This window comes from Stylophora pistillata, chromosome 2 (genome assembly GCF_964205215.1).
Source record: "Stylophora pistillata chromosome 2, jaStyPist1.2, whole genome shotgun sequence".
Taxonomy (NCBI): domain Eukaryota; kingdom Metazoa; phylum Cnidaria; class Anthozoa; order Scleractinia; family Pocilloporidae; genus Stylophora; species Stylophora pistillata.
Window position 1 is genome coordinate 35,361,863 of NC_142520.1, and position 16,291 is coordinate 35,378,153.

At 37.2% G+C, this 16,291-nt stretch overlaps 2 protein-coding genes and 2 pseudogenes across 2 annotated transcripts; 1 reads left to right on the forward strand and 3 right to left on the reverse strand.

Annotated features, from left to right (window-relative positions):
- Window positions 1-691: 691 nt before the first annotated feature.
- LOC148739259 (G protein-coupled receptor 83-like) lies at window positions 692-3,875 on the reverse strand. Its single transcript, XM_088750342.1, has 2 exons — window positions 3,631-3,875; window positions 692-2,830 (listed from the first exon to the last, which is right to left on the reverse strand). Exon 2 carries the CDS (start codon window positions 2,799-2,801, stop codon window positions 1,770-1,772), a length of 1,032 nt encoding a protein of 343 aa, XP_088606468.1. The 5' UTR covers window positions 2,802-2,830; window positions 3,631-3,875; the 3' UTR covers window positions 692-1,769.
- A 3,238-nt stretch (window positions 3,876-7,113) lies between these two features.
- Window positions 7,114-8,718, reverse strand: LOC148739260 (histamine H3 receptor-like; annotated as a pseudogene).
- Window positions 8,719-9,187: 469 nt separating this feature from the next.
- On the forward strand, window positions 9,188-12,229 carry LOC148739261 (adenosine receptor A3-like). Its single transcript, XM_088749829.1, has one exon. The coding sequence runs from the start codon at window positions 10,268-10,270 to the stop codon at window positions 11,294-11,296; it is 1,029 nt and encodes a 342-aa protein (XP_088605955.1). The 5' UTR covers window positions 9,188-10,267; the 3' UTR covers window positions 11,297-12,229.
- Window positions 12,230-12,994: 765 nt separating this feature from the next.
- LOC148739262 (uncharacterized) lies at window positions 12,995-14,467 on the reverse strand (annotated as a pseudogene).
- Window positions 14,468-16,291: the final 1,824 nt, after the last annotated feature.

Here is a 16,291-nt window from a genome sequence, read left to right on the forward strand (position 1 = left end):
CACGACTCTTTGTGAAAGATTAATGATAGAAACAATACCGTCTTATTGCAAAATTTTCTGATAAAATAATGTCGCAGTAACACAATGTAATAAAAGCCAGGTTTACTGCCTTTTGGTAACATGACTAGTTTCGTTTGACACGAATAACTATGGAAATATTTATCTCGAAGTTCCCTTCAAATAGCGTGCGTGAGATCTGAATCGTTCGACGATGAAGAGATTGTTTGTTGGCTCCAACCCTCACGAAGAGAAAGTTTTCTTGTGGAGTTTAGGACATAAATTAAAAAGACTGCACAAGAAAAAAAGTTTAATTGAAAAAAGTCTCGGTAAACCCCCCTTCCTCCAGTTGAAAATTATTTCACATGTCTATCGCACTGGATCTTGATGGAAATATAAATGAATAAGCATATGGGTATCCAAAAAAATTAATTTTTTTAGTCGAATAGTTGTTTTCGTTTGCCTGCCGTCGTTTCTCCCTCCCAGTTTGGATACCTGAAAACCATATTGAATGTCGAAGACCTATGAATGGCATAATATGGTCACATCTTCCGAGTTAATACGGTTTTTATAACTAAACGTTTCTGTCATGCCCGTCCACGAAAATTAAAAGGACAAGAAAGATCCTAGCATATCCTACCGGCTTGCCACAGAATGAAAAACATTGGTACAGTACAATTATCATCAGAAGACGTTATCCGTGTTATCATTTATTTTACTTTGTTTTCCAATTTAACAAACTTAAACTATCCGAGGCCCTCTTTGAAGACTGTTATACTGAAATAAAGAGAGAAATTATGACTACGAAAATACAACGCACGCAAATACACCTGATTAGCGCTACCAGAAGCACTGAAGAAAAACCTCCATTTACAGGAATCCAAAACAAGATACTCAGCCTGCTTATACATCTAAACTTGCAATCTAAATCTGCTAACTTTTTTGTTTAGTCCCGCTAACTTAACAGGCCCGTAAAGGTGTTCTGGTTTCAAGATGGGGGTTCAAACGTTTTGGGAATTATACAATAAAGCTAGCAGCTAAAGAAACAAAATGGACTGGTTATGGGTTAAGAGCCTGCTTCTCTATTCTTCAACTTTTGATTATAAAATATGGGTTCGAGCCCCTCAAGTTGGCAGGACTTTCGAGGAACGGTACCCTGAAACAAATTTTGCAATTACCGCTTTTGGAAAATTCTTCATTCGCCACTTGTTATAAGTCTGCCAGCAAGTATTAGCTGATCAGGAAACCCTAGTTATGATGTTCCTTTTGCATTTGTGTTATCTATAAATCCGAGTTAAATTGACAAGTCAGTGGGATCAAACTTGTATAAGTAGCTCGATTGTCTGAGCTGGTTTACTCAGAATCTCGCACAACACTATTCGCCTCCTTTGTGCAGACCAAGACGGAAGAGTACTGTTAAATTCGGTTCCACAAGGTATTGAGCAGAAATTTGCTCACAATACACATTTTTTTCTTTCTTACATGCAGTCCTGCCCTCAACAAAAATGGTTTTCTAAAGTGCTCTTGTCAGTACATGTAAATTGGCTGAGGCTGGATCGTTCGAAGCAGCCAGCTAGTTAGCTTCTAATTATTACTACTTGCGAGTTCTCATATCAACATCTCAATTATGTCATTTACCTACTGACATCCTGCTACGCGTAGTTTCTGCTTCTAATAGATCAATCTCTTTGATTTTTCTTTTTATTACACTGATCCTGCAAGGTTGAAACTTATATGTTTTTTAATATTTTCTACATCTTAATGTAATGGAATTAGTAATGACTAAATGATGTAGATTGCGATGTTGATTTTTCCTGGACAGCTCCATTTTCAAGTTGTAAAAGGACGTGTGATGTTTGGACGCTGAGACTCGAAGGTGACTGGCTCCTTTTTCTAGTCACCATTCTTACAAATGCTGTATTGATCTTGGTGCTCAGGGAAATGTACAGCCATGGGTTGATGGCGCTGTTAGCGTGACCAAACCAAAAACACACAAACATGACAATCGGCTGAAGGGTTACCTTAACGTTCCATGCTTTCATGACAATTATCATGTGAACCACGTGTGCAGGAAGCCAGCAAAAGGAAAACGCACAGGTTACAATAATGAGCATCCGAACCACTCTTCTCTTAGATGTCTCGAGTTGCTGTCGATTCCCTGTTAAATGCTGATTTCCAGGTGCGACATGGAACCATAACCTCCTTGCAGTTATAGTGTACAGAAAAGAAATGACACTCAAAGGGATCAGATAGTTCAATACCACAAGGTAGAGGTATATGCCTCGGATAGCCTCATCTGGATCACCCAAAACGTAAACAGATAGCATGCATTGGGAATTGTGGTCTTCCACGGTTTGAACAGCTGGAAAAAGGGACATTGAAGCCAGTGAAAAGATCCAAATAAATGGAACAGTTAGTATAGGTTTCCGAAACCAAAGATAGCGACGAAGGGGATGAACAATGGCATAGTACCTATCCACTGCCATGACTGTCAGACAGAGAATGGACGCTGTTAATGTGGCATAGGCAATGTATACCACACCTTTGCACATGACTTCTCCAAATACTCCCGGTATCATCCATAAGCCGTCTGTATATACATGGGCAATCGACCAGGGCATCACAATCAATGCCACCAGTAAATCGGCGATAGCCATGTTGACGAACATAAAGCTTGTCAGTGATCTCACCTCAGGTTTCTTCCACACGATGTAGATGAGGAGACCATTCCCTGCAAATGTTCCGAGCATCGTGATGGCGTAAAGGACTGTGAGGATGATCCCTTCGATCTCTTTTAATTCCATGCCTAATTTCTGTTTGGTCTGTAGTTTAGCTTTAATGCAATGAGAAAATGATTATTATTATTTTTATGAATTATGTGCAAACGTAACTTTCGTGATCCTTTAAATTTAATTCGAAACTAACAAACAGGGATGGAGAGAAAGGAATCTATTGCAAACTCTTACAAAAAAAAATTAACCAATTTATATTTATTTGAGTTGATTTTACACTTATTAGAGCAACGATCTTTTGGGATGTCAACGGAGTTTCGGGAAACAGTTAAATGTGGTTTCTCATGATAGATAATTAGCAATGAATCTAAGAATTAAATTGCAGGTCATGCTCTACGTCCATGTTCATGCTTGTGTTTAAGTTAAAAAAATTCCTATTTTATTTCGTAATTCTGTTGACCTAAACCCCTCCCATTCTGGATGTAAATACTGGTCTTCGTTGATAGTGTCTTAACGAAGTCAGTGGTCACCATTTTCGTAATGCAAACTCCTGCATATTTTCTAACAGGAGCCATCCCGCTGAAAAACGAAGACTCCAGTAAAATAGTTTTTCCAGTTTCATTCTGATTCCTTCATTCTCTCACATTACGTTATTATTTGTTCTTTTCATGTGAAGATCAAACATATCAAGAAAATATAAAATAAATTGAGAAACTTTGAATGCCTCATCATAGCATTGTAATATAACTGTAATTGATTGAAATGAAAACTGCTGCCAGCCTATTGACTTGGGACTTCCCAGTACTAAATTATGAGAAAGGAAGAAAAGAAATACACTTTAAGAACACTGATACAAGAGTTGTTTTAAGGGTGATCTAAGGTATGACACATTACCATTTACCTCAAGGAATTTGCAGAAAAGTCTGATGGACAGGCTTGATGCTTTAGACCAAGGTTTTGAGAATTAGCCTGATTCCTTACGGATGTAACTGTGTTGAAGCCTGATCAGTCCATTAACCATTTCAGAGAAGGAGATTCATCTTTCAATTAAATTTGTCTCACACACAAATCACCTGGCGGCTGGACGGGAATTCAATACTTTGAAGGTTTTATGCTTTTACACTTCTAAAAAATAAAAAGACCGCTTACGTGTTAAAACCACCTACAGAACGCTTATACGTCTTCCGCTCTAACAATCAAGGAAAATTACGAAGCACGACACTCAACCCCATATAATGTGTTAAAAATAGTGAAATTTCAACCGACGAAAACCTATTGGTAGTTCAGTTAGGCTTACAGCAAGGGCGGTTCATTTATTAAAAGTGTGTTGTGAAATATAAACGTTGCGTTTTTGGCTGTAACACCTGGCTTATTGCATCTTGCAGTGGGATATATTCTAATATATCGCTCAAATATGACATACGAAACTTTATACCACGAGAAAGACACTGGCACTAAACACGGTGGGGATTGCGTTTTAAGTTACTCATTAGTGTTAACGTTGATCTTATTACTGCGGGAAGGTAGCGCATTTTTACACGCACACACACGTAAATGATGGCACAACTGTAACTAGTACAATTCTTAGAAAGAAAATTTAGGTCTGAGTTGTTCGGTTGTACTTAAAAAGAATAATATATCTGGAGGTGTTTTAAATGGTATCTAATGTTTCCGACTAGTGATAGCGATGGCGCCTTAGATTATTCATGACTGTTGATCTTATTACTACGGAAGGGTAGCGCATTTATATGCGCACACACAAGTGATGTTAAGCAAGAATCGTAGGATGGCACAACTGTAACCAGCACAACTTTTAAAAAGATAGTTTAGGTTTGGGTTGATCGGTTGTTTAGAAGAAATATTGTATCTGGAGTCGTTCTAAATGGTAATTAATGTTTCCAACTAGGGGTAGCGATGAGGCCTTAGGTTACTCATGGCTGTTGATCTTATTTCAGCGGAAAGGTAGCACACTTATAATCTCATTCATACGCGATGTTAAATTAAAAAAAAAACGTAAAAGATAGCACATCTTTTAAAAGAAAGTTACGTTTTGAGTTGATTGGTTGTACTTAACAAAACTTTTATATCTGAAGGTGTTGTAAATGGTAATTAATGCGACAAAGTTTCCAATTTTTTAAACAGCCCGTATGAACAAGTAAAACAGGTTTATTTTTTTAATTTATCTGGTCATTGTGAGTCACAAACTTGAATAATAATAAAATATCTAAAATATTTCCTCTACTAAAGGAAATTGAAGCTTAATTCAAAAAAGGAGCTAATTCTGTTCCTCGAATTTGTAGATTTTGCATTGCAGGTGCTTTGCATTTCAATTAAAATCCCACTATTTATTTTCCTCATGGGTCAGGAACAGGAAGACCAACCAAACGATTTTAATCTTAATAAATATGAAAACTGGGGAAAAATTGGAAAAATAATGAATAGGGAAAATGATTTTTGTTTTTTTTTTTCCAAATACTTTCCTTGTGGCTTTATCGAAACGTCGTAGCATCATTTTCGAAACAAACGTAAGGCAGCTGTAAGTCATTGTTAGACCTGAATAGAGATAACTAGTGCACTGTCTTAACCAACCAGAAATAAGTCTATTTGTACTAAATAGAAGTAACCAATACTAGTAATAATAATACACATTGTAAATTTGGATGCGAGGATGCTTGCAACTGTGTTTTATCTAAAATTTTATACTACAAAGCGGTTGATAATTTCATAATTCCCTTCCCAATAATTCAGAAAAAACCATTCGTGATAGAAATTATTTTTAAGGAAATAAGGTAGGAGTATCTAAAATAATCAAAAGGCGCGTTTTTTTTTCTCGCAAACAAAAATTTTAGGTAAAAAACCCTGCCTCTGGAAACTGGAACATATTTCCCCTATGTTCATCATTTAACTTACAAACTCAGAACTTTTTGGTGTTAAATAACTTCAGAATAAAAAAGTTATAGAGTCTGTTACTGATTTAAACAAAATTTTCCCATCAACGAGCCTCTTCTTTTAAGAGGGATGTCATTAAGACCCATAGCTAAAGCCGAGAAACATTAAATCTACTTCAACTTCATCTCAATATTCATAAGTTTAAAGAGTTTGCAGACTGAGTTACACTTTTTTGGAAGAACTAGCTCTAAATGTGCTGCTACGGTCGTAAATTTCGGGTATCGACCATCCCTGTTTGATGAAAACCTTACTTACGCTTAGCGAACTCGGGAGCTTGAACGTAAAACAGAAATATAACAACGTAACTCCAGCAGAAATTGCCTCACCGATTGCAGGAACATTTTGCACAGCGTTATCATTTCCCTTCATTGTGATCTCCTTGTTAGCTTCATAATCAAACGACAGTAAGCACCACAGCACATCTTTGATTAGTTTGATGACAAACTTACCATTCAGTAAGCTCCTATGCTTTTCGTTGTCACTTTTAAACAAGCGTTTCAACTCAGCATTTAAGGTTAATGCAGTACTACCCCATTCAGTCAGGCAGTACATAAAGGATAAACCAAACAAGTGGGGAATAAAACAGTGGGTACTTGCTGGTAGTTCTAATGGTTATACCATAGACTTCAACATTTATATTGGGAAAGATGCTCTAGGAGGGATCAGTAAATTTGGGCTGGGGCGTGATGCTGCTGTTCAACTTATTTGTCCTTACTATAATCAAGGTTATCAGCTGTATATTCACAATTTTTATACTTCAGTTCATTTCATGAAGCATGCATTTATTTACTATGTTCCAGCGAATCTCAAGAAGTGAAAGCATTGGGGAAAGGGTAAAGCCAGAGGTAGTATACGGTGGGAGAGGGCTCCGCCCTGCCCAGCCTTGCAGTGGGTCGAAAATAAAGTGGTCTCTATGATCACACTTCTGGTAATGTTAATGACACTGTTCAGGTAAATCACAAAAAGAGATCTGGTGGTGTGTGGAGTTCAAAAGAGGTACCTCAGCCTTAGTTCTTTGCAATGTACAATCAGTACATGAATGCAGTGGACCGATCTGACCAGATCCTAACACCCGCAGTGTGCATCGCAAAGCTATGAGGTGGTAGAAGACCTTATCTTATCATATGACTGCTGTTGGTGTTGTTAAAGGTTTTATTTTATTGTTTTTAGAGAGCACCAGACGAACAATCCGAACAATCGTGCTCTCAGAAGGAGCGCCGATGGTCCCCTTGCTTCAGCTGATCAAACCTTAATTTTTATATCTTCTTGTTCAACCTCTATTCGGAGGCGAGTGGGGTCGGTCGTTATAATCTTAGCTCTGGCGTCTTAAGTGCAGTCGATAGGCTTCTTCTTTCGACTTGACCCGTCTATACAGCTGGTCTCTTCTTGATGTATAACACAAACTTAGCGCATATCGAAACTCAATACTTCTGAATAGGCTACAAGGAGTTTTATTCTTGTGTAAAACTGTGGGATACTACACCTACATAGAATAAATGAAACTACATGTTCGAATCCCGTAACTCTTTACGGTGCCCAATTTACAAATATCAGCTCAGTTTATAAGACCAAATTGTCTAATGAAAAATGGGTTTCCATGTCTTCTTGTACGAACTCTTCTTGCAGGCGAACGGGATCGTGTGAAAGGATTCTTAGCTCTATCTCCGACGTTGTAGGTGCAGTCCTTCGGTCTGTTTTCTCGATTTGTTCCGTCTGTATGGTTGCTATCCTCTTCTACAGCACGAACGCAACGCTTGGGGAAACTCAGGAATTCTCAGTGCATACACAACTGGATTGACAAAAGAGTTCGAATAAAAGAAATGTTTACAATGTAATAAAACGTCTAAGGTATTGTTGTCTTTGTATAATAGATTGAAATGCTCATGATAACTAATGGAAGCCAACAAAGTAAAGCCAGCATGGATAAAAAAGTGAAGTCTTTGTTAAGCGTTTCCTTCACAGAGCTCTGTTTTGATACTGTGAGGTAACTCTTTCGTGTTGAAGATTTCTCCAGATCCCGATGTTGATTATTGTTAGACTTAACAGGACGGACATAAAAGCATACAAACCAGGTTCCAGTAAATAAAAACCGATGACAGAGTAAGCATTGAAGACAGTAAGACAGCGAGTGTCCAAAGTATGAAAATAGCGATGCGGCATGATCTGGTGGACAGTGATCGGTGGTTAAACAGCCAATATAGGGCATAAAATCTATCACAGGATGTGAAGGCTGCAGATAGAATTAAGCCGAACGCAAGAATGGCATCGATGCAGCTGAAGGCTAGAGAAAAGCCTTGTCTCTCTGTCCAAAGCTTATATTCTCCGGCCTCCAACATAGTAAATGTAAAAGGGTACGGAGTAGGCTCCTAACATTAGATCAGCGAACGCCATGTTCATAACTAGAAATAAACCTTTCCTGCGAAGATGTTAGGTAACTGCAAAGATAACAAGAGTGAGCAAGTTTCCTGTAATGATCAGGACAGAAGATAACATGAAGGCGCTGCACAATGCGATGCCTTCGGCCTTGGAAGGAAAACGTTTTGCGAATTCGGGCGCATGTTTCAGGCTTTCGTTTGCTGCCGAGGTGTCAGTCATTGTAAACTTATGACTAAATAATTTGAGGTAAATAGTTTTATCGGGAGAAAGACAAAAATTTTTCTAACAGAGAAGAGCTTAGGCTTTTGCAACAACAGGAATCAACAACAGATGAAAAGTTATTTGATAATTTTATTCATGGAATTTCGGTAGTCGAGGTAAATAATATTGCAATAAATGTCCGTTGATTAAAACAAATGTAAAGTTTTAATACTTGGTAAACAAATTATTTGCCTGGCTCAAAACTTCTTCACAAGCCGACTAGGGCGTTATTAGTTCACAATAAGAGATAATCTTCATTTGAATAAGAACTGTAATAACTCCTCAGGATAACTTGTTCTGGACACATGACACTTGTGCCATATTCAATTTCTAGTTTTGCATAAACAGTTGCTCTAAACCGTTGAATATGAGTGATTCATGACAATAACAGAGAGAAATACCAGTAAATTTATATCTCACGCAAAGTGCATTAACATTACTCATTCATTCGAAATTTATGTTTGAGGCTGAAGTAGCTTTCATATGGGCTGAGCTCGTGTGCAGGTGTTTTCTGTATCCAGTACTCTTAAAATGCGTTTTAAAATTGTCTTTGATCTAAGAACGTGATCATTATTGTTATGATTCAACTGCGCCTCAAAAACGAACTAAAGGTGGATTCATTTTTATTTTTTAAGGCAGTGTGACCTTTAAACATTTCCCCTCTTCTATTTCATCTCTTTGAATAGGATCTTGTGTAGTTTTGAAAGCGTGCTTTCTATAGGCAGACGATGAGAAAGGTCTGAAGCCTAAAATAGGGGTGTGAATTTAACTGAGCAATGACACTAGGACTACAAAGAGTTTTATTCTTGTGTAAAATGGCAACATAATACACTCACAGAGTATAACTGAAATAGATAAATAGAATCCCTCGATGAGATCCAAACTTCACTTTCTGCAAATTCGGATCCATTCTTTGACTTTTGTTCTCTGCCGACGTTTAATGACCATAAATTTATAACTGAAAGATTTAGGGTGAGCACTTTCTTTTTTTTCAGTAAAAGACGAGGCGTTTCAAAGGAGAAGAGCGCAAAGTTTTGCAACTTGAAATAAGATCAGCTGAAAAGTTATTATTATTTCATGGTAATTTTTTTCGCGGTAGTCATGTGGTCGAGATGGGGAAAAACATTCTAAGCTAATGCAGCGCCACGTAGAACCCTTCATGTCACGATATGGGCGTGTTCATCAAATAACGTGACAACTGTTTATGTTTTTCTGTTAAAACATGTAGAACTGAGAAGTTGTCTGGTAAGGTTACCAAATATTTCTTGCCTGGATAAAATTTCTTTACAAGCGAGGGCGTTAACATTTAACAGTGAGACGAAAAACTCGTGTGTTTGGTGTATTCTCTAGGGACTTCTAGCGTTATCATTTTTCAAATGTTGTATAAATTAAAACGTTTCTAATGATCAAGAGAGGACAACATAGTAAAGCAAGAAAGTGTTAAAAAGAAGGGTTTCTTTATCATCTACTTGCTTAAAAATTGTTTAGTTAATGGAGGACCTTCCCGTAATTAGACTCGTAATTTTATCTCTAAACTATTCGGGTTCTTGTGGCAAGCATATTGTTGAGTGTTAGAAAAGCAATAAAATTGTTATTCACCAGCCTAAACGAGTCTGTATTGGGAAAAACTGTGCCTTTTGTCTTGAGTACCGGTATCCGACACCTCGGGCGCAGTTTTTCACAATATGGACTTCCCAACTGGCGAATAATTAATGTGGACATGAACAGCAGACACGTTTTTTAATGAAAGGACATTTATTCTGACAAGAATGCTTTTAAGTCGCCCGGTATTAATTTAAAATGCATTGTCTAATCTAACTATATTAACACCTTGAGTAAAATTACCATGACATGCACATAGCTCTTTATCTGTTGTTATTTCTTGTCATTGCCAAAAGTTGTGCTCCTCTTCTTTGAAACACTGATTCCGATCTTTTCCGATAACACTAATCATGACTGACACGTCGACAATGAACGAAAGCCTGAAAAATGCGTCCGAATTCCAAAAGCGTTTTTCTTCCAAGGCAGAAGGGATTGCATTATGCAGCGCCTTTATGTTATCGTCTGTCCTAATTATTGCAGGAAACTTGCTCACTCTTGTTATCTTTGCAGTTACCGAAAAACTTCGCAGGAAAAGTTTTTTCTCAGTTATGAACATGGCATTCGCCGATTTGATGTTGGGAATCTTCTCCGTACCCATTTATATTTACTATGTTGGTGAATTCTATCAGCTTTGGACAGCATATTACGGCTTTGGTCTTGTCTTCAGATTGACCGATGACTCTTTTGTGTTCGGCTCTTATCTATCTACAGTATTTCTATCCTGTGAGAGATTTTACGCCGTATACTGGCCGTTTAAACATCGATCACTGTCAACCAGAACATACCGCATCGCCATTTTCATACTTTGGACACTTGCTATCTTGCTGTCTGTAATAATAAATTTGTTAACTGTTTTTAGTTCAATTCAAACTGCTATATACGTGGGAGTCACCGTTGTGTTGTATCTAGCAATTATTTTGAGTGTCTTTAACATTGGAATCTGGAGAAATTTTCAAGAGAGAAGTGTTCCTTCACAACAACGAAACAGAACCTCCCGCAGCAAACGCTTAACAAAGACTCTTTTTCTTGTAACAATGTTAGCTTTGATAAGTTGGCTTCCCTTACTTATCATGAACGTTTTAAACTTTATAGTTAAGGAATTGTCACCATGGAAGTTTTATTTTGTGGTGAACATTTTAAATTATTCAAACTCTTTTCTCAATCCAGTTGTGTACGCACTGAGAATTCCTGAGTTTCAACAAGCGCTATATTTGTGTTGTACTAAGAAGAGAAGAGCCATGGAGACGGGACAAATCGACAGAATATACCAAACGGCTGTACTTGGAAAGCCGGAGAAAGAGCTAAGAATATATGGCGCTGATCCCGCTCGGCTGCAATCAGAGTTTGAACAAGTACATTTTATAGAAACTCGTTTTTAATTAATTGAGACAAGAGAACCATCGGCTTTGATAAAGGGCAGTAAAGTGCATTAAAAGCAAGAGTCATTAAGATAGTGTATTGTCAAAAAATACGTTAATTTCTGACCTCAATTGCTACATAGGAGTCTTGCAGTGGTCTAGTATATATTTTCACAGTAGTAGTGCACTCGGAATTCAAATAAAAAAAATTAAATCAAATTACGAGGAATGTTCAGTCGCAACGTTTTCATCATTTTGCGTTCTTTTTCCTTTCCCTTCGCAGTGGCCTAAAGTTGCGCAGGATCATTTAACGTTCTTTCAATCTGATCTTCCCTGTTTGAATAAGAGAATTACTATCCGCAGTTGATTTTAGGAAACATAACAATCTGCAATATTTATTTTGATTTTATTCCGTTACAAATACAATGTCGACATTGGGCTTTATCTCTTTATTTTTAATTTGGAATTTACAATAATCCTGTTTCTCTAAATTTTCCGAAAGAAAATAGTTTGATTTTATCAAATGAGTTAATAATATAAACTGGCCACTGTAAATTATAGGCTTCTAAAGAGAGTTCATAATGTAAACTGGCCCTCGGAAAGGGCTCTAAAGCTGTCGGTTTCGAGCGTTGGCCCATAGGTAATAAAAATGGAAAAAAAAAATATATATATATATATATATATTTATTAAAAACTAGATCATTGGATAATGCAATTCAAGACTTTTTATTGGCTTAGCCATTATCGTATATCAGCCAATATACCATAATCTACAAATATGGTAAGCGTACGTGTCAGCTTAAAATTAAAAGAGAGCTAAAAATTTAATAAAATATAATAATTTAATTTAACGTTTTTAATAAAAAAATTATTCCACTCGCACTTGTTGGATATGAGATGATTATAGCCAACTCGGCGCTACGCGCCTCGTTGGCTATCTATCATCTCATATACAACGCGCGCTCGTGGAATAATTGTTAAATATATATATATATATATAAACACGACTTATTCCGCTAAATTTAACAGCGAAGTCCATAGACCTGACATCTATCTCATTGCATGTGCAGATATCACATGTCAACATGGACACCAGGTTTATCAAACCGTCGTTTTCACTCTAAGGGTTATTTCTTACTAACATTTTTAGAGCTGAATTTAACTTTTACTTCAGAAGAAAACATTCGTGATGAGAATTTGTTTTATTTTAAAATTTTCCTTGACATAAAATCGTGATCGGTATCAGTATGATAAAGAGGAAATTACATGTAAACTAGTTTCAAAATAAAAACACAAACTAACGGGAAACCAAGTTTGGTTCCGAGGTAGCGATAGCTGAACATGCAGTCTTCTTTATTCCGTTTCGCTTTTTTAAATAATGTCTTAAGCGGACAAAGCATAGTGTCCTTAAGAAGGCGACTGGGAAGGTCTGACAAATAACTTTAGGGCTACAATTATCCTAATGATGAAGAGTTTAAATCGTTTGTGACATGACAAGATATTATGCAGTGTTGGATAAATAAAATAGCATATTTTCATTCCTGCATAAAATTCAGACTAAACTAATGTGTACGGCTTGGGGAAAGTATCTCTGAACAGAAATGTTTCTACTTCAACAAAACCACAACAGACAGATAGAAAATTGTCCTATCTTCTAACAATACTACATATTTATGGCTCTTCTTTGAATTAAAACAAAGTAATTGATTGAAAGAAGAGTTTTGCAGCCATCAATAAGCCTCTATTTCTAAAGTTTTCAATTTTGAAAATTTGTACTTCACTGGCATAACACAAACGTTGCGCATACCGAAACTCAGTACTTCTGAATAGGCTACAAGGAGGTTTATTCTTGTGTGAGACTGTAGGATACTACACTTACATAGGATAAATGAAAGTACATGTTCAAATCCCTGGATGAAATCCAAACTTAACTCCTTACGATGCCCAATTTACATTATAAACTCAGTTCATAAAACCAAATTGTCTGATCAAAAATGAGTTTCCATATCTTCTTGTTTTAACTCTTCCTGCGGGTAAGCGGGATTCAGTGGAACGATTCTTTGGTCTATCTCCGGCGTTGCAGGTGCAGCCGTTCGGTTTGTTTTCTCGATTTGTTCCGTCTGTATGGTTGCTATCCTCTTCCTACAGTACGAACGCAACGCTTGCTGAAGCTTAGGAATTCTTAGTGCATACACAACTGGATTGACAGAAGAATTTGTATAATTTAAAATGTTCAACATGAAATAAAACTTCTATGGTATTGTCTCTGTTAGATAGATTAAAATGTTCATGATAACTAAGGGAAGCCAACATAATAAAGCTAGCATGGATACAAAGAGTAAAGTCTTTGTTAAGCGTTTCCTTCGCAGAGCTCTGTTCTGACGCTGTGAGGTAACACTTTAATGTTGAAACTTTCCCCAGATCCCGATGTTGCAGACACATATGATGATTGCTAGACCCAACAGGAGAAGGACATAGATATACAAAACAGATTCCAATAAATTAAACGCCGATGACAAAGTAAGCATGGAAGACAGCAAGACAGCGAGTGTCCAAAATATGAAAATAGCGATATGGTATGTTCTGGCAGACACTGATCGGGGGTTAAACGGCCAGTATACTGCGTAAAATATCTCGCAGGATATGACGGCTACTGATAGATACGATCCGAACGCAAGAATGGAATTGATACGTTTAAAGACTACATTGTAGCCGTACCTTGCTGTCCAAAGCTGATAGTCTCCTGCAACAGAACAAGGAGCTTTAGCAACGACGACAGCGACGGCAACGAAAACGTCGTGTCGAAATCTAACTTTTCGTTTTTGTAACTCTTTCGAGGTTATTCCGACGTGTTTCACTTGGAAAGTGCTGGCGAACTATTCAGGGACTATATCACTACGAACGGCGTTAAAAAAAAGGGAAAAGAAGTAAAATTAACCATCATGCGCTCACGTTCTCGAAAAAACGTAGAGTATGGTTATTTCACGTTGTTGTTTTGCCGAGAACGGCAAAAAAATGTGCCAAAATGTTAAACGCACGTGCAGGGCGATTGTTTTTGCTCATCAAGCCTATTGTTTTCTGCCGTTCTTGTTGCCGTCCCCGTCGTCGTTGCTAAAGCTCCCTAATAGGGACCTTTAAATAAATGTAAAAGGGTACGGAGTAGGCTCGTAACATCAGATCAGCAAACGCCATGGTCATAACTAGAAATGAAATCTTCCTGCAAAGTGGTTTTGTAACTGCAAAGATAATAAAAGTGGGCAAGTTTCCTGCAATGATCAGGACAGACGATAACAGGAAGGCGCCGCACAATGCAATGCCTTCTGCCTTGGAAGGAAAATGTTTTGCTTATTCGGACGCAGTTTTCAGGCTATCGTTTACTGCCGACGTGTCAATCATTGTAAACTTGTAACTGAATAATTTGAGGTAAACAGTTTAATCGGAGAAAGACGAAATTTTTTAGAGGAGAAGAGCTCAGGCCTCTGCAACAACACGAATCAACAACGGATGAAAAGTTATTTGATAATTTTATTCAAGGAGTTCCTGTAGTCGAGGTAAACAATATCCCAATACATGTCCGTTGATCAAACAAACGGTATCATCTGCTCATTCCTTTTTCTGTAAAATTTTAATACTTAATAGGGTTTACCAAATTTTTTGCTCGGCTCAAAACTTATTTTCAAGCCGACTAGGGCGTTATTAGTTCACAATAAGAGATAATCTTCATTTGAAGGAGAAGTGTAATAACTCCTCAGAATAACTTGTTCTGGACACATGACACTTGATGCCATATTTAATTTCTAGTTTTGCATAAACAGTCGCTCTACACCGTTGAATATAAGTGATTCACGATAATAAGAGAGAGAAATATCAATAAATTTTTATCTCAAGCAAAGTACATTAACATCACTCATTCGTCCTAGGAAACTTTGCGTCTTCTACTTGGATCTTAAAAGTATTTATTATAAATTTAAGTTTGAGGCTGAAGTAGCTTTCATACCGGCTTAGCTCGCGTGCAGGTGTTTCTGTATCCAGTACTCTTAAAATGCGTTTTAAAATTGTCTTTGATGTAAGAACGTGATCACTATTTTTATGATTCAACTGCACCTCGAGGAAAAGAAAAACGAACTAAGGGTGGATTAATTATTCTTTTTTAAGGCAGTGTGACCTTTTAACATTTCCCCTCTTCTGTTTCATTTCCTTGAATAGGATCTTTTAGAGTTTTGAAAGCATGCTTTCTATAGGCAGACGATAAGAAAGGTCTGAAAGCCTAAAATAGGGGTGTGAATTTAACTGAGCAATGACACTAGGACTACAAAGAATTTTATTCTTGTGTAAAATGGCAACATAATACACTCACAGAGGATAAATGAAATAGATTAATCGATTCCCTCGATGAGATCCAAACTTCACTTTCTGCAAATTCGGATCCATTCTTTGACTTTTATTCTCTGCCGACGTTTAATGATCATAAATTTATAACTGAAAGATTTAGGGTGAACACTTTCTTTTTTTTCGGTAAAAGACGAGGCGTTTCAAAGGAGAAGCGCGCAAAGTTTTGCAACTTGAAATAAGATCAGCAGAAAAGTTATTATTATTTCATGGCAATTTTTTTCGAGGTAGTCATGTGGTCGAGATACGTAAAACATTTTAAGCTAATGCAGTACCACGTAGAACCCTTCATGTCACGATATGGGCGTGTTCATCAAATAACGTGACAACTGTTGATGTTTTTCTGTTAACTTTTGGTGAACTGAAAAGTTGTCTGGTAAGGTTATCGAGTTTGACTAATGGTCGTGGGTCGTGGGTCGTGGGTACAAGTCGTGGGTCGTGGGTGTGGGTGTGGGTGTGGGTGTGGGTGTGGGTAAAAGTCGTGGGTGTGGGTAAAAGTCGTGGGTGTGGATAATATATAACAATTAATGGTTAAGAGCTCATATTTAATAATGTTAATAGCACCACTACTAATGATCAATTACTGTTATTTTTGTAGGGGAAAAGGGTTTTTTCGTGATCGTGAAG